Source organism: Myxine glutinosa, chromosome 2, assembly GCF_964187855.1.
Source record: "Myxine glutinosa chromosome 2, kmMyxGlut1.1, whole genome shotgun sequence".
In the NCBI taxonomy this organism is placed as follows: domain Eukaryota; kingdom Metazoa; phylum Chordata; class Myxini; order Myxiniformes; family Myxinidae; genus Myxine; species Myxine glutinosa.
Window position 1 is genome coordinate 231,168,422 of NC_136262.1, and position 25,195 is coordinate 231,193,616.

The 25,195-nt window shown below is 50.6% G+C and overlaps 1 protein-coding gene across 4 annotated transcripts in view; it reads right to left on the minus strand.

Annotated features, from left to right (window-relative positions):
• Nucleotides 1-25,195, minus strand: part of SPG11 (SPG11 vesicle trafficking associated, spatacsin) — a 251,910-nt gene that overhangs the window by 27,077 nt on the left and 199,638 nt on the right. For 3 of the 4 annotated variants that reach the window (XM_078772350.1, XM_078772348.1, XM_078772349.1), the window contains exons 35-38: nucleotides 11,939-12,046; nucleotides 11,378-11,546; nucleotides 11,130-11,206; nucleotides 96-251 (exon numbers count right to left, since the gene is read on the minus strand). In XM_078772350.1, the coding sequence (XP_078628476.1) occupies nucleotides 96-251; nucleotides 11,130-11,206; nucleotides 11,378-11,546; nucleotides 11,939-12,046 (510 nt within the window). The remainder of the gene's footprint in view (nucleotides 1-95; nucleotides 252-11,129; nucleotides 11,207-11,377; nucleotides 11,547-11,938; nucleotides 12,047-25,195) is intronic. The other variant, XM_078772351.1, reaches the window with a different exon arrangement.

The following is a 25,195-nucleotide window of genomic DNA, read 5'->3' on the forward strand; positions in this document are numbered from 1 at the left end:
GTTCTGGAATAGTGCAGCTTACATGTCCTCAAACCGAACTTAACTTTCAGGTTCACATTGTAATTGTCTGTAGCGCCATATAGTTTGGAATGCACCTGATAATATTTTTTTAGGGCAGAAATGGTTGCTGGCAGCTCATTGCGGGTAAGGTTAACAATGCGTATTCCTCTTTCAGTCTTCAGAAAGTGCAGCTGGAGCGTAACCAGTTTGGCCATTTGGACACACGTTCTTGCTTGGCGAGGACATGATTCCTGCACACATAAAAAGGCAGCATGAAATATACCGAGTTGAGGCATCGCAGTAATGATGTGTATGGGATCAGGTTACGAGGTACCGAGAATTTCAAGAGATTCTGATGAGATCTGAAAAAAGTCCCAGCAACATGGCAGCAATTATTTCTGCCAAAGCTTTTAAATTATTTTTGGGGAGCATCCAGCACCCTCTCTCTATTGTTGAGAAGTTTGTTTGTCTGTGAGTGTGGTATCTCAAAAGGTTGTCGATGGATTCAGACTAAACTTGGTGGAGAGGTTGGATGTGTGACAAGCAAGGAAGAATTTATTAGATTTTGGTGAAGTTCCGGATCGGGATCCGATAATTTTTTAAAGCGATTCTTCACCATTGAGTGACAGTGATAGGGATAGAAAAATATACACCACGATATCTCAAAGTTATGGCCGTTTTCAGACGAAAGTTGGTGGACAGGTTGGGTATGTGACAAGAACAAGCCGATTCGATTTTGGTTCAGGTCCGGATCCAGATCCAGCCGATCAGTGGGATATAAAACAAACTTTTCAGGCTGGTGGAGGTATTCACATTAGAGTGCAGTCCTTGATCTTTCCTTCATTCATAGATAAGCCAATTTGGAGTACAAGACGAAGCTAGATCACCAAGGGTAGTTCGCAAAACAGTCATAGTCAGAACAATAGAAGTGTGCATTCCTCCATGACAGTGTTACAACGCCTCGCTGCCGAATCGCTGCCGAATCGCTGCCTATGGTACTTCCAGGGTCATGAATATTAATGAGCTGCTTTGATCAGATTATCTGAACTACTTCATGGGACAAACTTATGGGTAAATAGTTTTACAACATGCTTGTTATCATATCGAGATGAAGTACTAAGGATGAATACAATATGATTAGGATTGAAAAGAATGGATCAAACGTAATTGGTGAGTCTGTGATCATTATTGATTGGATAATATTGCATGCATCAGTGAGTGGATTAAAGTTTAATTGCTCAGCCAAACGGAAAACATTCAGGAAAATGATGTCTGTAGTGTATTACACAACGAGAATGGCACTCGGTAGAGCACATACCTCCACCAGGCTGAACAGTTTACGTTCTATATCCCACTGATCGGCCGGATCTGGATTCGGACCTGAACCAAAGTAGAAGCGGGCTTGTTCTTGGCACCTAACCAACTCATTCACATAGTTTTGTCATATCTCATTCATAACCTTTTGAGATATCATGCTATATTATTTTTTTTTTTTTTTTTTTTTGTATACTGAATCGAGGCTCGTGAAAGAGCTAACATTTATTTCACAAACAAATCAACCAGACAAACAAAATATACAAAAAGAGGGAGCGGAAGACAAGATGGGGAGAGAAGGGGAAGCACACAACCACAACATTTGAGAGCAGGGAGAAGTGTGGGAGGGAGAGGGCTTGGGGGCAGGAGGCGTGGGAAGGGGGGTGGGGGGGGGGGGGGGGTGGGAGAAGTATAAAACACAAGGGGACCGAAATTAGCGGGGGTAGAAAAGATCAAGGTTTTGGATGGGGGAGGTTAAGAGATGGTGGTGAACAGCTGTTTTAAAGACCTGGAGGGTGGAGTGGGATTGAAGAGAGTGAGGGAGTTTGTTCCAGAGGTGGGAGAAAAGAGGAATGAAGGAGTGAAGGTGAGCAGAAAGTCTTGATTTTGGCAGTTTAACCATAAAAGCTATATATCGCTTTTCGCCCGATCTCTCAATGGTGAAGAATCACTTCAAACTTAAATAATCCTGGTATCCGAATCCATATTCCGATCTTCACCAAAACCGAATCGATTAGTTCTTGTCACACACCCAACATGTCCACCAAGTTTTGTCCAAATCCATCGACAACTTTTTGAGATATCATGCCATATATTGTTTTTGGCCCTCTCAATGGTGAAGAATCACTTTTTAAAATGTCATATCCAGATCCGGATCGTCACTAAAATCTAATCACTTTATCCTTCTCACACACCCAACCTGTCCCCAAAATTTCATCCAAATCCTCCACCACATTTTGAGATATCCTGTTCACAGACAAACAGACAGGGGTGAAAAAATAACCTGCTCTCATTTTCGTTGGCTGAGGTAATTCTACAATGTATTTCAGAAAATATCACACTTTGCAATTTTTAAAATTTATACAACTATTACACCAGCACACTACGGGAGCCGCATGATGGGTCATTTCTCTTTGGGGTATATAGATTACAGTCGATCTATGGTCAGGTCTCAACAACATTGGGTGTGTGTTCATTTACCAAGTTTCTTATGGAGAGATCACCAAATGGTTAAAAGCATTTGAGCAAGCACTCCATTCAAAAACGTTAAGGAACGGCTGGCTTGGCAAGCGCTAGCTAGCTGCTTGGTAAATGAGCACAACCCGGGCTTCCTCCCTTTCAGTTTCACATTAAACAGCAGGAGCGAGTTTCAAAATTACGCTACAAAAGATGCCACGGTAGTGGCAGAAAGGGCCATGCTATTAACCAAAATTTGTGGGGTATATAGAGCACAGTAGATCTTCGCTCAGTTCTGTAAGTAAACCTTGCTTCACGGATGTCGGGATTCCTCCAAATTTCTTCATTTCATGTCAGAAAGAGTATTAGTGACTTAAAAAAGCTAATCATACGTGTTTGTGGTTTATAATATTTTTACTTCCTGCAGAAGCCGTTGCTCCCACGGAAACGCCATTATAGCTATAAGCTATTTATACACGTTATCACTGCAGGAAAAACGCCTTGGGGAAGTGGGACATTATTAGTATTACTATTGCTTTGTAATAACATTAATCATATGCAACTATCATTAATTTTGTTATTAAAAGCGTCTTTGGAAAATCTCCACGATAAATATTCTTCTTTGGAAAAATGCCACAATAAAGCCAATTTTACATTGATATACAGTCACGTGAAAAAGTAAGTACACCCCATGTAAAGTTTTGACTTTTTCAACATATTTCAACATAGAGCTATTTGATCTTCATTTCAACAATATTGATAGATAAAGGTGATATTGTGGCGGACACGAAAGCCCACTGGCGTGGTGACATCATTCCGCGCACCAAGTGGGCGGTGGCCACGCCCGAGGGGTAGGCGTGGCCTCAGGATATACACTGGGCGCGCAGCCCGGAGCGCGCCAGTGCTACAGTGACCTCTTGAGAATAAAGACTCTTTTGTTTAACCGCATTGTCCGCTTCCTCCTTGGTAGCAAGTAAGCGCGCGTAGCACCGTGCTATAATTGGTGACCCCGACGTGATCTGAACACGCAACCTTCTGATCAGCCGTCGCTGACCACCCGACATGGCAACCAACGCGGTAGCAATGAAGCTCCCTGAGTTCTGGGAAGCTCAGGCGGAGATCTGGTTCCTGCAGGCCGAAGCCCAGTTCAGGCTTCGACGCATCACGGCGGATGAGACACGCTACTGCCACGTGGTCGCCTCCCTCGGGGCCGACGCGGACGTCCGCATCGTGTCAGTCCTGAGGAACCCACCAGCCCACGATACGTACGAGGCGATCAAGCGCCTCCTCCTCGCCACGTTCGGCCTCACAGTGGATGCACGGGCCGATCGCCTCTTGGACCTCCCCGAGCTCGGTGACACGCGACCGTCGGTCCGAATGGACCATATGCTGTCGCTCATGGGCGACAAAACCCCGAACGCTCTATTCCGGGCGTTATTTCGATGCCAGCTGCCGGCACGAGTCCGCCTCGCGTTGGCCGGTTCCGCGACGACGGAACCCCCGTGCGTTCGCGGCCGACAAGTTCTACGCGGCTTTGGACACGCAGGCGAGTTTTGGTGCGGCGGTAGCAGCTCCCGAGCCCGAACCTCCTGCGGGTGCCCACCCCTGCTCCGAGGGGTGCCTCGTGGCGGCCACCACGCCCCGCCCACCACCACCGCGGAAACCGCGGCCTCCGGCTTCGCCGCAAACCTGGTGTTTTTTCCACGCTAGGTTCGGCCACGAGGCTCGGCAATGTCGTCCACTGTGCTCATTCGGCAGGTCGGGAAACGCCCGGGCCGGCCCTCGGTAGTGGCACTGAGCGCCGGCCGATCAAACAGCCTCCTGTACATAACGGACACCTTGTCCGGGCGCCGTTACCTGTGCGACATGGGAGCGCAGGTGAGTGTCGTTCCTGCCGGTACGTCTGACAAGCAAACCGCGGGCCGAGGTCCCGCGCTGCTTGCGGCCAATGGTACGTCTATACGCACGTACGGAAAACACTGTCTCTCTCTGCGGTTCGGAGGGCAGGTTTTCCGTTGGTCGTTCGTTACGGCTGACGTGCCTATGGCACTGCTCGGTGCGAACCTCTTATGTGCTAATGGATTACTGGTGGATGTAAAGCGCAGAAGGCTTGTCCAGGCTGAGACGTTCAGCTCGCTCGAGTGCGCGCTGCCCGGCTCGTTGAGCAGCCACAGAGCGGCTCGCCGAGCGGCTTGCTGAGCGGTTCAGTTCCGGCCAGGTTCATCTGTACGCTTCCGGCAGCGGACGAATTCACCCGCCTCCTCGCGGGTTTCCCGGCCCTCACGCGGCCCACTTTCTCGGCGGGGGCCGTCAAACACGGGGTGGAACACCACATCCCCACCGCCGGGCCACCGGTCTACGCCTGGGCACGCCGCCTCGAGGCGACGAAGCTCGCTGTAGCTAAAGCGGTGTTCGCTACGCTGGAGCGGCTCGGCATTGTGCGGCACTCCGAGAGCGCGTGGGCATCCCCGCTCCACATCGTGCCCAAGCCCGGCAGGGGATGGCGACCGTGCAGGGACTACCGGCGCCTCAACGACGCCACAACCCCCGACCGCTACCCCGTCCCCCACATCCAGGACTTCTCCGCCCGGTTGGCGGGGATGTCCTTCTTTTCAAAGGTGGACCTCGTACGCGGCTACCATCAGGTCCCTGTCAGGCCGGAAGACATCCCGAAGACGGCTGTCATCACGCCATTCGGCCTTTTAAAATTTCTTCGGATGCCCTTCGGTTTGAAAAATGCGGCTCAGGCGTTCCAGCGCCTAATGGACAGCATCTTGCGCGGCTTGGATTTTTTGTACGTCTACCTGGACGACATCCTCGTCGCCAGCGCGTCCCGCGAAGAGCACCTTCATCACCTCCGCACGCTCTTCGAACGCCTGGGCCAGCATGGCCTCATCGTGAACCCCACCAAGTGCCGGTTCGGCGTCACCGGCATTGACTTTTTGGGGCACCGCGTCACCAGGCACGGGGCCGTCCCCCTACCGGCCAAGGTGGAGGCGGTGAAGGGGTTTCCGCGCCCCCGCACGATCAAGGGGCTCCAGGAGTTCCTGGGCATGGTAAACTTTTAACATCGGTTCCTGCCCCGCATCGCCCAGCTCCTGCGCCCCTTGCACGAGGCCCTCAGGGGGAAGCCGGGCAAAGGTGACGTTACCTGGACCGAGCAGATGGACGCGGCGTTCTCGGGCGCGAAGCTCGCCTTGGCCAACGCCACCATGCTCGCGCACCCGGCGCCCGATGCACCGATCGCCCTCACCTCCGACGCCTCGGACTACGCGGTGGGCGCGGTGTACGAGCAATGGGTTCGTGGTGCTTGGCAACCGCTGGCGTTCTTCAGCCGGCAGCTTCACCCGCCCGAATGCCGTTATAGTACCTTCGACCGCGAGTTGCTCGGGCTTCACCTGGCGGTCAGGCACTTCCGCCATCTGCTCGAGGGCCGTGTGTTCATGGCCTACGTCGACCACAAGCCGCTGGTTTTCGCGATGGGCAAGGTCGCCGAGCCGTGGTCGGCCCGGCAACAGCGTCACCTCACGGCCGTGTCCGAGTACACGACGGACATCCGGCACGTCGCGGGAAAGGACAACCCGGTGGCCGATTGCCTTTTCCGGGCCGTCGCCCACGCAGTCCACCTTGGCATCGACTATGCCCGGATGGCGGCGGACCAGGCCGCCGACCCCGGGGTCCAGGCCCTGCGGACCGCCGTCACGGGCCTCCGCGTCACCGAGGTGCCCTTCGACGGCACGGCACGGCCTCGTTTGCGACGTCTCCCTCGGGCGGCCTCGCCCCATCGTGCCCGCAGGCTGGCAGCGCCAGGTTTTTGATGCCATCCACGGCCTGTCCCACCCGGGCACGAAGGCCTCCCAGAGCTTGGTCGCCGACAAGTTTGTCTGGCATGGCCTCCGGAAGGCCGTCCGTGGCTGGACCAGGACGTGCCTCGCGTGCCAGCGCGCGAAGGTGCACTGGCATACCCAGGCCCCATTGGCCCCGTTTACGGTGCCGGCACGTAGGTTCGACCACGTGCACGTGGACCTGGTGGGACCTCTGCCCCCCTCGCGGGGTTTCACCCATGTCCTTACCATGGTGGACCGCACCACCCGGTGGCCGGAGGCCGTGCCTTTGGCGGCGACGTCGTGCAGGCGTTCATCGCCACCTGGGTCGCCCGGTTCGGTGCCCCCTCGGACATCTCGTCCGACCGCGGCCCCCAGTTCACCTCGGAGCTCTGGGCCCCGGTCGCGCGGGGGCTCGGGGTCCAGCTGCACCGAACCACGGCCTACCACCCCCAGGCCAACGGCCTGTGTGAGCGGTTCTACCGCTCGTTGAAGGCCGCACTCCGGGCCACCCTCCGCGATGGCGGCTGGGTCGACAGGCTCCCCTGGGTCCTGCTGGGCCTCCGGAAGGCGCCCAAGGAGGACCTGCGCGCATCCGCGGCGGAGTTGGTGTTTGGACAACCGCTGCGGGTGCCGGGCGAGTTCCTCCCCGACCCCACGGCACCTTGGTCCGCGGCGCAGGAGCGCTCCGCGCTGCAGGAGACCGCCCGGAGGTTCGCCCCGGTGCCGACGGCGCACCACGGGCACCCACCCACGCACTTCGCCCCGGAGCTTCGGAGAGCGGAGTATGTCTTCGTCCGGCACGACGAGCACCGGACACCACTGTGGCCCCCGTACGACGGGCCTTTCCGCGTGCTGGAGACCGGGGTGAAATACTTAACCTTGGACATCGGCGGTACTCCCGACCGTGTCTCGGTGGATCGACTCAACTCGGTGGATCGGCCCACCTCGACGTGGACCACCCACCGCCGGTGGCTCGGCCCCCGCGTCGGGGCCGCCCCCCGGCGGGCGGACCCCCGGCACCGCCCAGCACCGCCGGCACGCCGCCCCCCGGTCCGGCACCCATCCCGGGTACAGCCGGGGGCATCCCAGCTGGCATCCCTGCACCCCGGATGCCGCCGGTCGCCAGAGGGCGCTTCGGCCGGGTCATCCGTTTGCCCCGCAAACTGGCCCTCCAGGTGCGCGGGAATTCTGGGGGGGCGCGTGTGGCGGACACGAAATCCCACTGACGTGGTGACATCATTCCGCGCACCAAGTGGGCGGCGGCCACGCCCGAGGGGTAGGCGTGGCCTCAGGATATACACTGGGCGCGCAGCCCGTAGCGCGCCAGTGCTACAGTGACCTCTTGAGAATAAAGACTCTTTTGTTTAACCGCGTTGTCCGCTTCCTCCTTGGTAGCAAGTAAGCGCGCGTAGCACCGCGCTATAATATAATATAACAAATATCATGAAAAATTTACATTTTGTAGTCCATTGTATAATTTAAATAAACATAAATGCAAATTTCGCATGTGGAAAAAGTAAGTACACCCTTGGCTCGAATAGGTGGTATTGCCCCTTTTGGCAGAAACAACCTCAAGTAGGCGTTTCTTATAAATGTCTACCAGTCTCTGACATCGACTGGGAGAAATTTTTGCACACTCCACCATGCAGAATTCTTTCAGCTGTGCGATGTTTGAGGGGTTTCTTGCATGCACAGCTCGTTTCAAACCCCCTACAACATCTCGATAGGATTTAGATCCGGACTTTGACTTGGCCATTCCAGAACCCTCCATTTCTTTCTTTTCAGCCATTCCTTGGTGGATTTACTGGTATGTTTAGGATCATTATCATGTTGCAAGGTCCACCTTCGGTTGAGCTTCAACTTTCCGACAGATGGCCTCACATTATCCTCAAGCACCCTCTGGTACAATGAAGAATTCATCGTGGATTCTATGATGGTGAGCTGCCCAGGCCCTGATGCAGCAAAGCTAAACCCAAACCATAATATTTCCACCACCATGCTTTAAACAGTTGGTATCAGGTTCTTGTGGTCAAATGCTGTCATTGGTTTTCGCCAAACATGTCTTCTGGCACCGTGGCCAAATAGCTCTTACCTTTGACTCATCTGTCCAGAGCACATTGTTCCAGAAGTGCTGGTCTTTGCCTAGGTGTTCATTGGCAAACTTTAGTCTTGCCCTGATGTTCTTTCTGGACAGCAAAGGTTTCCTCCTGGCACACCTCACATGTAGATCAAATTTGTGCAGCCTCTTTCTAATGGTAGACTTTTACACATTGACATCAACAGTGGCAAGAGCTACCTGTAGGTCCCGTGATGACATTCTGGGGTTCTTCGAGACTTCTTTCAGCATCTTGCGGTCTGCTCTCGGGCTGAACTTGCTGGGGCGGCCTGGCCTGAACAAGTTGGCAGTTGTTTGGAATCTTCTCCACTTGTAGATGATCTTCCGGACAGTCGAACGATTGATTTCAAATTGTTTGGAGATCTTTTTAAATCCCTTCCCAGACTCGTAGGCATCTATAACCTTCTTTCTGAAGGCCTCAGAGAGCTCTTTTGATCTAGGCATGGTGATGCCGCACAGTTCAACAACAAAGAGCAAACCAAACTAAATGTCTGAGGTTTAAATAAGACAGGTTCCTCCAAGATCCTCTCCAACGATGTTCAAATCATTTGCACCTGAGCTGGTGCACCTGATTCTAATTTTATGTATTTGAAGTAGTGATAAATGTCGGGGTGTACTTACTTTTTCCACATGCGAAATTTGCATTTATGTTTATTTAAATTATATAATGGACTACAAAATGTAAATGTTTCATGATATTTGTTGTATTTTATCACCTTTATCTATCAATATTGTTGAAATGAAGATCAAATAGCTGTATGTTGAAATATGTTGAAAAAGTCAAAACTTTACATGGGGTGTACTTACTTTTTCACGTGACTGTACACCTCAACATGCAACCACATTGACGGCAATGGCGGGGAAACTCGCTCGTGGGAGAAAACACCCTTGGGGAGGGGGGGGGGGGAATGAATGCGCCACAACATTCAATATGTAACCCTTAGTCATCCTGTCGAGTTTGGTTGAGATTGTATAAGTAACGACAGAATGTATTGGGGTCAAAAATTCATCAGACAGACACCAAATGGCGTATTTTAGTATGATTCAACATCTTAAACCATAGACAAATCAATTGTGAGTATAACCCTAAATCGGACGTCTGGGGAAAAAAAAGTATCGACTTTTACACTGAAAAACACGGTACATCTTTGCATCAAAGTTGGCCATACTGCTCCCATTATACATGCATAAACCAGTATTTGAATGCAAAACCCAAGCCAATCAAATACTGATGTCTTGGCTATCAGTTTTTGTACATCGCTCCTTTCCTATGCCATCTCCAGGTGCTGCATGACGTCATTGCCGGGCACCGAAGGGGGCGCTGAAAGGGAGTACTCAGTTTTCACTCCGGTTTCTTGTTTGTTTGTTTTCTTTCTTTCTTGTTTGTTTGTTTGTCCGGTGATATCTCAGACATCCTTTGAGCTAGGGAGCTGAAATTTCTGCACAATAGTGAGCAAGTGCTTTGGCAAAAACCAGATTTTTTGTTTTTTGATTAATCAATTAATTGATTAGTTACTTAATTATTATCGATTAATTAAGCACTTATTTATTTCCTTTCTCTTCTGGGCATTATCTCAAGCACCTTTTGAACTAGGAAGCTGATATTTGGACACGACAATGACAAAGAGATTTGGCTGTAAAGGATATTTTTGATTTACTGATTAATCAATTAACCCATTAATTATTCGATTAATGACTTAATTAATCATTATTTTTTAAGTTCCAGAGTCGGATGAAACAGTGGTGTTTTTGGTATTCTATTAGCCAATTGATTAATTATTTTATGATTATTATTTATTTATTTTCATTATTAATCATTTATTTATTTTCTTTCTCATCTGGGTAATATCTCAAGGACCTTTTGAGCCAGGAAGCTTATATTTGGACATGACAGTGACCAAGTGATGTGGCTATAAGGGATATTTTTGATTTATTGATTAATCAATTAATCGATTAATTATTTATTGATTAATCAATTAATTATTTAATTTTTTTGATTAATGACAATTAATTTTCAAAAAGTTACAGCTTCGGATGAAGCATTGGTGGTTTAGGTATGCTATTAGCCAATTGATTAAGAAAATATTTTATGATTATTATTTATTGATTTTAATTATGCAATTAATCAATCAATTATTGTATACCTCTCCCTCCCAATAGTTTCTGAGCTGCACGGCGGTATTGCCGGGTGCCTAAGGCACCCCGGCAATGCTGCGCTGGAGGATATTAATTTATTTGGCATGGGGGCGGTGTACGTGGAATGTATCTGTACTTGTTTTTTTTTGTATGTTTTTTTTTTTTACAAAACAATGTGCAACAAACAAATTCCATTGCTCAATTGCTTCATTGTGGACATATTTGATGACAACTTCAACAGAAGATAGGACGCTGGTTTGCAGCTTTTGTCAAAGTCAATATTTTTGCAAACACCAGCATTACCAGAAAGTGTTGGAACCCAGATGTGTCCAGAACTGTCACAAGTAACTTTGGCTATAATCACTGGTTGTGAGGCATTTGCACTGGGACTTTCAAGATTAACTATTTTAAAACAATGCTGAAGGAAGCACTCACAGTAACACACATTAGGGCACACCACTTTCGAAAGCGAAAGACGAGATTGGAGAAAATAACGATCTGAAAACTGAAACAGGAACTATTTATGCACAGAACATTGGCTGTGGTGAGCAAAAGTTCACCTTTGTGTAGCCCTGGGCAGCATCGGTGAAGTAAGTCACGACCTGCTGCAGCTTGGAAATGAGGTCCTTATTTTCCTCTGTAGAAAAAGAAGCTAAATGCTTCATTTTATCAAAAACAATCTTTTATTTCATTTAAAATATTAAACATACATTGTTTACCTAATATTTTGAAAAATAGTTGTGTGCGCACACTCGGACAAATAAGCACAATGGTTTTCAAAGAAAACAAACATGGTGTAAGAACTGACCCCAAGGTTGGGCGGAAATCAGCTTAAGCTGAGTGCGTGCGGCACTTTCTAGATTTTCGGCAATCTCACGATTCATGCGGAAACAAAGTGCCACCATATTATACTTCTCACTGTCTCCAGGGCGATTTTGCTTGATGTAATCCAGCAGGGCAGTCTTCAAGCTGCCATCCTAGATTAAAAAACGATTTTCACAACTCTGACATTTTCTATTTCATTCGGTAAAAGTCATTAAAGTCGACAAAAGGTGATTAGTGATTTTGTAATAGCAAGATTTATTGAAATAATCTAAGCAATCTCAAATGTCTTGAAACCACACATTTACCAGGCCAGATTTTTGATAGATTAATACATTTAAGAATGTTTACTTTCAAGAGAGATGATCAAGAGGATTATTTAGAGCACAAAGTTTTCCAAGACATGCAATTTTATGTTCAATGGTTTTTTTTCTGTAAAGCACAAAGGCAGGAAAATCTTGTCAGAAAAAATAAAAATATGAAAAATACCCCAATTGCTTACAGATTGAGTAATTAACAGAGCAAAAGGAGAGCAAGTATTTCTTACCAGGTCCATTTTGTTTTTGAGAAGGAGCTCAAACTGGTCATACTGATGCAAAAGGTCGAGAATATACACCATGTCAGTGTAGCGTCCAATGCCAATGAGCAGACGCACCTGATTGATGCAGCACAGGCAGCAAGGAATGCAATGATGACATAATTACAGACAGCTTGCCTATGCCCATTCAATTCACAATCTTGATGGCCATTATATATATATATACTAGTGGGGTCACCCGTGGGAATCCCATGGGCATGGACGTGTGTGACATTTCGACATATTGAGTTAGATGCTGCACCTGCACTTTCAGTTTCACAAAATGGTTACTGGCAATTTATCAGATCCACAAATAATGTAATCTACACAATGTATTTACTTCTGACAACATGTGAATGCATGTGCGTGCACATGGGAAATACAGTTTGAAATGTGTTATTACATCTCATGTAAAATGTGACTTTAAGAGCTCAAATCCTCTCCCTCCCACATCACGCACACGGGGAAGAGTGGGTGACACACACGGGAAAGAGAGGGTGACACACACGGGGGAGAGTGGGTCACACACACACACACACACACACACACACACACACACACACACACACACACACACACACACACCTCGTTTTTTCATTTTCACAGAAACACACACACATATATATGCATAGATATACACATATCCACATATATACAAACACACACACACACACACACACACACACACACATTGTTACGTGCTCCTCCCCGACCCCCTGGTCACGGTGTACCTCTGAGCCCCGAGAGGAGTCACGGCAGAAAAATGTGTTATTCTGTGTGTCAAAGATCAATGGAGAAGCCACCCCAATTGTTACTCACAAACAAATATTGTATTAAGATCACACAAGAATAACAGTACAACAACAATAGTATTCAAAAGTACAATCAATATATCTTATGATGGTACCATCAGTTTTGTAATATATAACTCACTGTGCTCCAAGTGAGTGAAACAAGAACATTCCCCAATGTCTCATATTCCCGGCTTCACAACGTAGTTGATTCGCTCCAGCGATCGCCAGAACGAGGTCCAATCGAGACCAGAATCCCGTGCGGATGGCACGTACAGTCTCACAGCCGAAGCTGTACAAAGGCGCCTGGGAAATCCAAAGGCGCCCTACAGGCAACTGAGAGATCACACCCTCGGGTATGGACGAATTAACCTTCAAAAAGCCACGTCACACACACGCCCTAGATCGACGTCTGGATGCGGTGAAAATGGTCGAAAGGAGACGAAACCGCGAGCAAAGCACAAGTCCGGCGCTAGTCAAAATGGCCGACGGCCCGTACTCGGGTCGAAACGACACGACGATGATTCCTCGGAATCCAACGCCAAACCTGACACGCAGGTTGATCAGTCACAGCGATAACAACTCGGTTGCAGGAATTCCTTTCCCAGGAACCCCGAAAGTTCACTAGCGACTTTCGTTCGACAACGTTCGCCCCGGACCTTGAAGCGACTCGCGTCATCTCCGAATTCACTCGCTCCACCCTTTTTCCCTCTTCTTCCTCTTCGTAGTCCGGTTCCCGATCCGGTTTCCTGTTTCTTTTAAAATTAACTTTTAACTTTTGAAAATAGAAATATCTGTTCCCTTTAAATGACAACAATAATAATACATGGAATCAGAAATATTTACAGTGGATGCAAACCACCACAACGGAAGTGACGAATCCATAACAACATACACACACACACACACAAACACACACATACACACACGCACACACGAATGAATGAATTATCGTTTTTAAGGCCATTTTCCCCCGCTAGAGCAGGGGGTAGCCTTGCGGGCCCCATGACAATCATGGTTCCCTGTTTGAGGCAATGTTTTTATGGCCGGATGCCCTTCCTGACGCCAACCATTGGTCACACTCTTACGATGCGCAGCGATACGGTGTACGTATTCTAAACCGGTACACACCGGGATCATTCATCCCAGCAAGCTGGTACTCAATTTGCCGACCTCGGAAGGATGACAGGCTGAGTCAACCCCCCTGGCGTTAATTCAGCGATCGACCGGGATTCGAACAACACCAGGCTATATATACACACACATATATATATACACATAATATACACACACACACACATATACACATACAGACACACATATACACATACAGACACACATATACACATACAGACACACATATACACATACAGACACACACACACACACACACACACACACACACACACACACACACACACACACACACACACACACACACACAGAGATATATATATATATATATATATATATATATATATATATATATATACATATATATATACATATATATATACATACATATATACATACATATATATATATATATATATATATATATATATATATATATATATATATATATATATATATATATATATATATATATATATATATATATTGTAACGAATGTGGAAACGTTACAATGTGAACGTTACAAAAGTACGGTAACACCCTGTTAATGTAAATAATGGTCGCAGTCGGCGTCCTAGTTAATTCCATGAAACTTACACGCAGGTCACGATATATCTTTTAAATAGTGTATTTCCTTATTCCATGTAGGCTAAATATGTGTTTCCCACTAGATTGACTTTGCATTGTATCAAACAAAATAAGCGTAGGCCCTTCCAATTTCCCCAAAACCTCCCTTCCAATTGCCTTCCGCATTTTGGCCGGTTTTCTTCAAACCACCATTGGCCACGAGGTAGGGTTGGGGAAGAAAGGCGTGTCTCCACCTCGTCATAAGAGGGAAGGAGTGAACCAGCCCTAACAGCCAATCAACACCGCGGTGAGTGACCCGGTAGGCGTGCCCTCAGAGTCGGCGGCTTGATTTCGCTCGAGGTGATAAAAGCGACTGTAAGGGACTGCTTTACGAGATGACTTGGAGAGGCCTTGGGAGATGAGCAAAGAGACTGCACCAAGAGGCGGTGAGATGCGAAACGCTCCAAGCCAAAGAGGAGAGGTACTCGGCAAGGAAACCAGCTTTGGAGAGACGCGCTGAAAGGAGGGAGACGGCTCCACCCCAAGAAGAGGAACAGGTGTGCCGAACCAGCGCGTGACGTCTACCGCGGCGGATACACGACGGAGGGTTTCCCGCCAAAACCGCGAGGAATTGCGAACTGCGGCCTCCCGACCTTGCCTCCCTCTCAAGCAATCCATCTCAAGCCTTACCTGCCTGCATTATCCCCTGTGTAAGTGTGAACGTCCTGTCCTACTCGTTGTCTTGGGGCTAAGTAAAAATGAATAGTGTAAGTTAACGATTCGCTGTGTTACTGCTTCTTCCATCCATTGCTTGTGTGTGTATAATAAAATCTGTTCTTCCTCCGTATTCTTCTTCTTCTTCTTTTTCATTCTCTTTCGGTCGCTTTAGAGATTTCCCGATTGAATATCTGTGGGGCGATCTGGTCAACGTCGGGTGGAATCGGGTTTTAATCGGGGAGTAACTGTTCGGACGCGGTTAAATACACCACCGCTCGGTCAATATAACATCTAAAAGCCGCGTCTGTAACAATTGGTGTCGAGGAGTTGGATTCGGACCTGGGACTAAATTTGTTAGGCCCAAATTTTGGAACACCAATTGTACCATTAGGGTAACAATTGGTGTTGGGAAGTAGAATTCGATCCGGAGCGCGTTTCACGCGCTCGAAATTATAACGGCGAAATTTGATTTTGTTTTACGGAAATATAAAACCCGAATTTTGAGATCGCGCCATGGACAATCAAGGCGATCGGATGTCGGTGGGGGAAATAGACGGGTTAGGGGTAACCCAGGACTTAGGGAAAGAAAGGGAGGAGGAGAGCAATGAGGAGGCGGTTGAGGGGGTATCAGACGCACAAAATGGCGCCTCGCACATGGCCACGGCGTCCACGCCCGCGACAGCGCCCCTGGTGGATTCGAACCTTTTTATGTTGCAAATGAGGGCCCTTATGGAACGAATGGGAGACCAAATTGTGGGAATGAGGGCTGATAGTGAGCGGTTGGGAAACCAAATGGGGGTAATGGGGAACCGGATGGATGCTCAGAGTGAGCAATTGGGAGTAATGAGGGACGAAGCGAGGGGTACCGGTGAGGTGTTAGACAACGGGATAAAAGAGGTAAAGAATGGGTTAACGGGGGTGGAAAACAGAATGGCTGCCCAGGAGAATCAGTTAGAGGGGGTGAAAAATGGGTTAATGGGGTTAGAAAATAGGATGGAGGACAAATTGCGGGAAATAGGGGAACAATCTGCCAGGGAAATCAAACAAATGGGAGAGCAGATAGAGGAGGTGAAAATCGGGGTAGAAACCAAACTGGATGCTCAGAGGGATGAATTGGGACAGATGAGGGTGGCATCTACAAAAGAGATGGAGGAAATACGACGAGGGGTAAGTGAGGAGGTTTCGGGGCTGCGCGAGGAGGTAAAGCGAGGTGAGAAGCGTATGGAGAAAGAGGTGAGAAATAATACGGCTAAGTTACAAGGGGGAATAGAAGATCTGACGAAGGGAGTAGAACAGCTGACAGTCGGACAAAGGGAACTAGCGGACCAAGTGGAAAAGAACACTGCAATCATCGGGGGTTTGAAAGCGACACAAAAGGACATTAAAAACGAATTAATAGCAACACAAAAGGAATGTCAGATGGTACATGAGGGGTTGACGAAGAAGTTGGAGGAGGTGACAGAAGTGATGGAGACGAAGGACCGAGAGGTGAGGACGCACATCGAAACGGTTAAGGTGGCGTTAGAGGAAGAAATAGAGGGGGCGCACCGGGAGATGAAGGAGGTAAAGGAAAAATTAGAGGAGGTGGAAGAGGGGGTGAGTGAAATTAAGAAGAGACGGAGGGAAACTAAAAGGGAGATAAAGGAGGAAGTCATGGAAGATGTACAAGGTCTGTGTTCAAATCATGATGAGGTGCTCACTAACCAAATAAAAAGTTTGCAGGTGGCAGAGGAGGTGCGACGACGAAGTACGGAGGTGAGTGGCAATGTATATGATGTGAGGGGAGATTCAGTCGGCTTGGGGGGTGGTGTAGACCCGGGTGTTCGTGAGGGACCAATGGTAAGATGTATGACTGGTCCGGAGTGGATGGACAGGGGAGGTGTGCAAGGAGGTTTGGCTATGGGGAGTGAGGGGGGTGCTGGTGAGCAAGGGTGTGGGGGTATGGCGTGGGTAGCGGGTTGCGGAGGGGCGACCCAGGCATCGACACCAGGAGGGGTAGTGTTTGGAGGGACGGGGGACGCGCGGGAGCCCCCCGGGAATAACGTACTGTGGGAGCCCGAACGGGTTGGTCCCGCGTTGATCCCGCAAGGAGTGACGCGCGGGGTCCGACCTTCGGGCGCCCACAAGGTCCCACTCGCGCCGTATGACGGCAAGAGTGATTTGAGGGCGTACCTGGCGCAGTTTGAGTACGTATGTAAAGGCAACGGTTGGAATCCGGACGAAGGTGGAGTACACCTGGTGGGGGCACTGCGCGGTGCGGCGGCGGAGGTGCTGACGGCTTTACCACCGGGTGCTCTCACCCTGCCAGCTCTCCGTGCGGCATTAATTAATCGGTTCGGCATTGAGCAGCAAAGCGAGCTTGTTAAAGCCCAACTTGCGCAGCGAAAACGCAAGCCCCAGGAGACCATCGGGGAACTTGCTCACGATATTCGCCGCGCGGTCGGGATTGCACACGCGGACATGGCAGCGAGTTCCCAGGAAAGCCTGGCGCTGGATCACTTTATTCAGGCCCTTCCGGATCTGGAGCTCCGGCAACAGCTCGCCATGTGGCGCCCGCAAACCATGAGTCAGGCGGCCGACGCTGCAGCCCGTTGGGAAGCAGCGAGGCCCCTGGCCCGGGGAGGCGAGCGCCACGCAGTGGCGGTGCGTCAGATGGGGCCCGTGATGGGGGCCCTGACCTGGAAAGCATGGTCCGGAGGTTAGTGGATCGGCGCCTGGCGGGACCTGGACCATGGCAGGCGGCCCCAGCGGTGGCACCCGGTAGTCCCCGACAGAGTACCCCAATTCGGACATACAGGGGGGGGGATTTGGAATACCGGAGGCAAGCACCTTACCAGGTGAGGTGCTATAATTGTGCTCGGATGGGTCACCGTGCATGGGAGTGTCGAGCTCCGCGCCGGGACGTTTCCCGCCAACCGATGCCCTCAACTCCGCCCCGTATAGATCGGCCTAGCCGACCTCAGACACCCCCCCGCCAGGACCCGGGAAACTAGAACGTGCCGGGCATGCAGGGCGGTGTTCGGCAGTAGGGGATGGGGAGAAGCCCTCGTTGACGCGACAGGTCATTCATTGTGGCCGAATTGGGACGGGTAGTTTGACAATTCGGTGCAAAATTGCCGGCGTGGGGGTGGACGCCGTGGTGGACACGGGAGCCAGCGCCACGATCATCAGCCCCGTGGTCCTTAATTCGAGTGCAGACGGCTGGGGTAAAATCCAGCGTCTGGAAAATCATAGTTTGCAGTTGGCTACCGGGGCAACGGCTCCGATCATAGGGCGTGGTTTTGTGACCCTCAAGTTGGGATCGGTAAAGGAAGAAATAGAGGTTTGGGTGGCGGAGGTGTGCGACCCGTGCTTAATAGGGTTGGATTTGTTGACTGCCAGCGGTTGTAAAATCGACTTGAGTCGGGGGATCCTGCGATGGGGAGTGGAAGAGCTACCATTGGAGGGGGTGAGCATGGCCGAGAGGGTGGAGCTGGAGGCTCCTGAGGCCGTGACCATCCCTCCGGGGGCCGAGGCCATCGTGCCGGCCCGATGGTCAGCTCGCCCGACATGGCAGGAATCCTGCGGCCTGGTCGAACCGGTGGCAGCGCTATCCATACCGGGTTTAATCGTGGGCCGTACCCTTGTAAAAACGGACGGGCCGGTGGTGGCCGTCCGAGTAATTAATAGTAGCACAGAACCACGCACTATAGTAAGGGGCACGAAGGTAGCTGGCTGCACCCCAGTTAGAGAAGTCGCGTCAGTGAGGGGCGAGAACGTCCAGCCGAGCCGGCCCCAGGGGGAGCCTTCAATAAGTAGTAGGAATTGGCCCGATCCCATTTGCGAGATGGTAAATCGTAGTAGTGTAGAGTTGGGAGGTACCCAGAGGGAGGCCTTACACAAACTGGTGGGGTCCCATTTGGACCTCTTCTCCCTGTCCACCGAGGATATTGGACGTACGGGCCTGGTGAAACATCAGATCCACACCGGTGAGGCCCGGCCTATTCGTCAGGCCGCCCGACGGCTCCCTTGGAGCAAGAGGGCGGAAGCTGACGAGCAGGTTGAAAAAATGCTCGACGCAGGTGTGATCGAGCCCTCGGGAAGTCCTTGGATGTCACCTGTTGTGCTGGTCAAAAAGAAGGATGGGACCACGCGGTTCTGTGTGGACTATCGCCAGCTAAACAACGTGACACTCAAGGACTCGTATCCCCTGCCAAGAATTGACGATACCCTCGATGCCGTTGCGGGCTCAAATTGGTTCTCGACTTTGGACCTCAAGAGTGGGTATTGGCAGGTGGAGATGGATAGGGCAGGTAAGGAGAAAACGGCATTTTCCACAGGTAAGGGACTGTATCAGTTTACTGTGATGCCGTTTGGTTTGTGTAACGCCCCCGCCACCTTTGAGAGATTGATGGAGCATGTACTAGGCGGCATGCCATGGCAATCATGCCTGGTGTACCTGGATGACGTCCTAGTACATGCCAAAACGTTCCCCCAGGCAGTAGCTAATTTGGACCAGGTGTTCGGGTGCCTCAGACAGGCAGGGTTGAAGCTGAACCCGAGTAAGTGCACTTTGTTTGCAAGAGAGGTGGCCTATCTAGGTCACGTGATCGGCCGCGAGGGGGTAAAAACGGACCCAGACAAAATCAAAGCGGTAGAGGAGTGGCCCGCACCACGTACCAACAAGGAGGTGCGGGGATTTTTGGGACTCTGCTCCTACTACCGGCGCTTTGTGGCGAAATTTGCAGAGTTGGCCCGTCCCCTCCACCGGCTTACGGAGAAGGGGACGCGATTTAATTGGACACGGGAGTGCCACGAGGCCTTCCAAAAATTGAAGGGGTGTCTAACATCCGCACCCCTTCTAGCTTACCGCACTAGTGACGGGACATTTACCCTGGACACGGATGCGAGCCAGGAAGGATTGGGCGCAGTTTTGTCTCAGACACAGGAGGGCGTGGAGAGAGTGATTGGTTACTATAGTCGGGCCTTAAGTAGGCCCGAGCGAAATTATTGCGTCACTCGCAAAGAGTTATTGGCCATGCTGGCTGCCATGAACCATTTCCACCCGTACCTGTACGGGCGGAAATTTTTGGTTAGAACTGACCATTCCTCCTTGCAATGGCTCCTTCGGTTCAAGGAACCGGAGGGCCAAATTGCAAGGTGGTTGGAAAAGTTGCAGCAGTACGATTTTGACGTGGCCCATAGGGCCGGGAAGGCCCATGGTAATGCGGAAGCACTCTCTCGGCGTCCTTGTCTGGGGGAAAACTGTAAATTTTGTGCGAGACACGAGGAGAGGGAGCAATTGGGCGATTCCGCCCCGATTCTCGTCGTCCGGGCAACCCGGGTGAGAGGGCCAATTTTGCCACTAACCGCGGACGAGGAATTTGGAGAGTTGGCTTGGAGCACGGCCCAGCAGGAGGATCCTGTTCTGGGGCCGGTGTTCCAATGGGTCAAATTGGGGCAAAGACCAAAGGGGGAAGAGGTCACCCCCCTCGGGGCGCAAACAAAGGCGTATTGGGCTCAGTGGCAGACCCTGGAATTGAAAGGCAACATCTTGTATCGCAAATGGGTGGAGGTTCCCTCTGATAGAACTTCCTGGCTGGTGATAGTCCCGGACAAATTCAAGAACGTCATATTGCAACAGGTGCATGGTACCCGCTCCGGCGGCCATTTGGGCAGGACAAAGACAATATCTCGGGTCCGCCGGAGGTTCTATTGGGTGAATATGGGGCGCGACATACAGGACTGGTGTCGGAGATGCGACGCCTGTTCTGCCAAAAAGGGACCAGCACGGAGGATGAGGGCCCCCCTTCAATTACATCAGGTGGGGGCCCCCCTTGAGCGGGTGGCTATGGATATTCTAGGACCGCTGCCCCGCACCCGCCAAGGTAATAAGTATATCCTCGTTGTAATGGACTATTTCACCAAGTGGCCGGAGGCCTATGCCCTCCCCAACCAAGAAGCAGGGGTGGTAGCACAGGCCTTCGTAGAAGGATTTGTATGTCGGCACGGGATTCCACAGGAGCTGCACACCGATCAGGGTCGAAATTTTGAAAGCCAATTACTAAAAGATGTGTGCAGACTCCTGTCAATTCGAAAAACCAGGACCACGCCCTTGCGGCCACAATCTGACGGGATGGTGGAAAGGTTCAATCGAACATTGATCCAACAACTGGCATTGTTCACCACCACCCGTCAGGATGACTGGGACGAACATCTCCCGTACCTGTTGATGGCCTACCGAACTAGCCAGCACGGGGCCACCGCATGCAGTCCAGCGTTGCTTATGTATGGGCGGGAGTTACGGGCTCCCGCCGACTTGCTATGCGGTCCCGTGCCAGACACCACGGACACACCGCCGAGGGAGGGTTACGCACGTCACCTGGAGGAAGGCATGGAGCGGGTCCATGCCTTCGCCCGCCGCCAGCTCCATCTGGCGGGGGCCAAGATGAAGCGCAGGTACGACGACCGGAGCCAGGGGAGTCAATACGCTCCGGGGATGAAGATTTGGTTCTTTAATCCCCGGAGGCGGAAGGGAAGGTGCCCAAAACTCACCTCCCCCTGGCAAGGCCCGGGAGTCGTCCTGTCGCAAATCTGTGACGTGGTCATTAAGATCAAAATGGGGCCACGGACCCCCCCTCGGATCGTCCATGCCGACCGGATAAGACCTTATGCCGGCGAGCAGGCGCCCTCATGGATCGCCTCGGCTCTAGATGCCGAGGCAGGGCCCAGTACCTCTTGCGACGGGGGCTCGTAGCGTCAGAGGACTGGGGGGGATGGTAGTGAGATGCCCCGCTGTGGTGGGATGGCAACGCTGTCATCCCTCACAGAAGGTGGGGCAAAGGAGCTATAGTCTATGGGGTGTATGGCAGTGAAAACTAGCCCGGGTGGGTTAGGTTATATTGTAGGGATCTAGCGAAGATGACATTAGGTAACGTTAAGATTAGTTAGTGACTGATACCTGTAGTGGGGACGCAGGTAGATTAGTGTGGATTATAATGACGTGGGAGCGCAATAGTTTAAACTTTAAAGGGACGACTGGGAAGCGCAAGTTTCAGAGGGGAGTAGTTAGCTGAGATGATGCCGTGTGTGTGAGGATTGAACAGGTGAGAATGGAACAGGTGTGATTGCACAGGTGTGCAACTGAACAGGTGTGTGGAGCAGTGTATGAGGGAGTAGTGGTGATTGCGTGTTGTGTTGACCAAATGGTCCAGGAAGAAAGGAGGGTGCAGGTGGCACCAGGTATGATTGCACAGGTGTGCAACGACAGGTGAATGAAAGACAGGTGTATGGAATAAATGGTATGGAGTATTGGAATGGATGGTCGTGGAGTGAGAATGGTGGAAATTGTGGAGTGGAGTGGATGGTGCGAAGGTGTGACTGGGGGAAGAGTGGACCCCCATCACGGATACCCGGGGCGGGTAGTGTAAGTGTTAGGTAGAGGGTACAGGTAAATTGTGGTTGGATATTGGCATCTGTGGTGCGGATGCAGAATGGTATGTGGATGGGTGCATTAGTGTTGTGGAAATGGCTGGGCGTGTAGCCTGTTAGTGTGTGTAGTTGGTTTGGGCACTCCACCACTGTAAGGATGTCGGCCAGGTGAGGCCGCAGGTGGGCTCTGGGAGCCGGTAGTAGTTGTTGTGGATGGGGCCCGAGGATCCGGAGGACGGACCCGGGTAGCCCAGTGCCAGAGGGCACCAAGTGGGGTGACAGAGCCAGGAGGGGCCTGCCCCAGTTAGATAGGTTAGGGTGAGGAGCTAGGTAAGCTCGGGTGGCAACTACAGTGGTGGAGGTGTGCAGGTGGGTAGACCTGTTGGGAGAGCTAGACGTCGCAGCCCAGAAATTGTGCGAGGGCACCGGGAGATGAATCGGGGGAGTGAGACCCCAAATTGAAAAGCACCACAGTTTGGTCAATGGGAATTGGTTTTTAGAACCCATAGTGTAAGTTGGCCAATGGATTGGCAGGGAGAGACCCCGGGTAGTGTAAAGTGTGTTAAAGTCATTTAGAGGATAGTTAGGATGAAGGATCTCCTCGCACCATCTGCATCCACTCACCTGAGGTGACAGGTACTCCACACCATGCCATGTTTTGATTATTTTTTATGATGCAAATGTTTGGATTGTGAGACGCATCATGACGTGGGTGTGACATTGTGCGTAATTCCATCTCTCCCTCCTTATGAGGATTGATGATGAATTGGTGATGGCAAATTTTGAAGTAGAGGGATTGTGGTGACGAATTTGGTATAGGGGAAATATGGGGAAGACGTGACAGTAGTGACGAATTGGTAATGTGTAGATTTTGTACATATGGGGTAAGGGCAAGGGGAAGGGTAGGGTAGGTGACCGGGGGGTGACGTACGGTAGGGACGAGCTTTCTCACTTCGCCCTCCGTACGCATTTCACCTTGCATTGCCTTATTGACGTGTACCCTTGTGACCTTACCCCTCGCTCAATTGTCTTTCTTTTGTCTCCCACATGACCTGTGCGCCATTGGGTGCCGATGGGAGCGTGCGTGAGGTGGCCATTGTGCGCCCGAGATTCCCAGAACCAGCATGCATTGCGTTGATGTACCACTTTATGGACCGCTGTTCTGCGGCCAAGTACCACTTGATGGACCCCAGGTTCTGGGGCAGGGCACCTCTGTTGGAGACCGGCCATAGTGGCCAGGGAATCTTGCTTGCGGACCTCGGTAAGGTGGCACCTATGCCAAACAGGTGGACCACCCTTGGTTGGCCCCTGAGGCCCTAAATAAAAATGGACACAAGTTGTGCTTTTTATTATTTCCAACTAGGCCGCATGAAGCCAGAAGACGTCGGGAAGAACATCGGCCCAGCAGAGAAAGAGAAGACCACCACCAGTTGTTTTGTTGTGTTTATTATGAACCATGGTGACTGCGCACCGGATGGTGCTTTTGGGTGCTTTGTGGTGCTTTGTGGTGTTTGGTGCTTTTGGGTGCTTTGGTGGTATTGGTACTGGTGCATCGATGCAATGCGTGCTGTCTCCTCCCTCCCAACAGGAATTTCTTTCTCTTGTTCCCTAAAAAAAAAAAAAAAAAAAAAAAACACAGGTCCTGGGTTGCGTTGTAAATAAGAAATCACGTCATTGTAAATAATGCTCCCCACCGTAAATGTATAGTTTGAGAATAATTCCGTAATTCGGTTAGCTGTGGGCTTGAGTCTGTTAGACAGGATGCAATGCAATAGGGGGACATACTTATTTGTGTTTTAAGATTGTCACACTCAGGGTCAGGTTAATTGTAGAGGGAATTACACCTACGTGTCACACTAAGTTAAAGTTTAATAGGCCCGAGCACGGGCCTGAAGAAAGGAGGGTGCCGTGTAACGAATGTGGAAACGTTACAATGTGAACGTTACAAAAGTACGGTAACACCCTGTTAATGTAAATAATGGTTGCAGTCGGCGTCCTAGTTAATTCCATGAAACTTACACGCAGGTCACGATATATCTTTTAAATAGTGTATTTCCTTATTCCATGTGGGCTAAATATGTGTTTCCCACTAGATTGACTTTGCATTGTATCAAACAAAATAAGCGTAGGCCCTTCCAATTTCCCCAAAACCTCCCTTCCAATTGCCTTCCGCATTTTGGCCGGTTTTCTTCAAACCACCATTGGCCACGAGGTAGGGTTGGGGAAGAAAGGCGTGTCTCCACCTCGTCATAAGAGGGAAGGAGTGAACCAGCCCTAACAGCCAATCAACACCGCGGTGAGTGACCCGGTAGGCGTGCCCTCGGAGTCGGCGGCTTGATTTCGCTCGAGGTGATAAAAGCGACTGTAAGGGACTGCTTTACGAGATGACTTGGAGAGGCCTTGGGAGATGAGCAAAGAGACTGCACCAAGAGGCGGTGAGATGCGAAACGCTCCAAGCCAAAGAGGAGAGGTACTCGGCAAGGAAACCAGCTTTGGAGAGACGCGCTGAAAGGAGGGAGACGGCTCCACCCCAAGAAGAGGAACAGGTGTGCCGAACCAGCGCGTGACGTCTACCGCGGCGGATACACGACGGAGGGTTTCCCGCCAA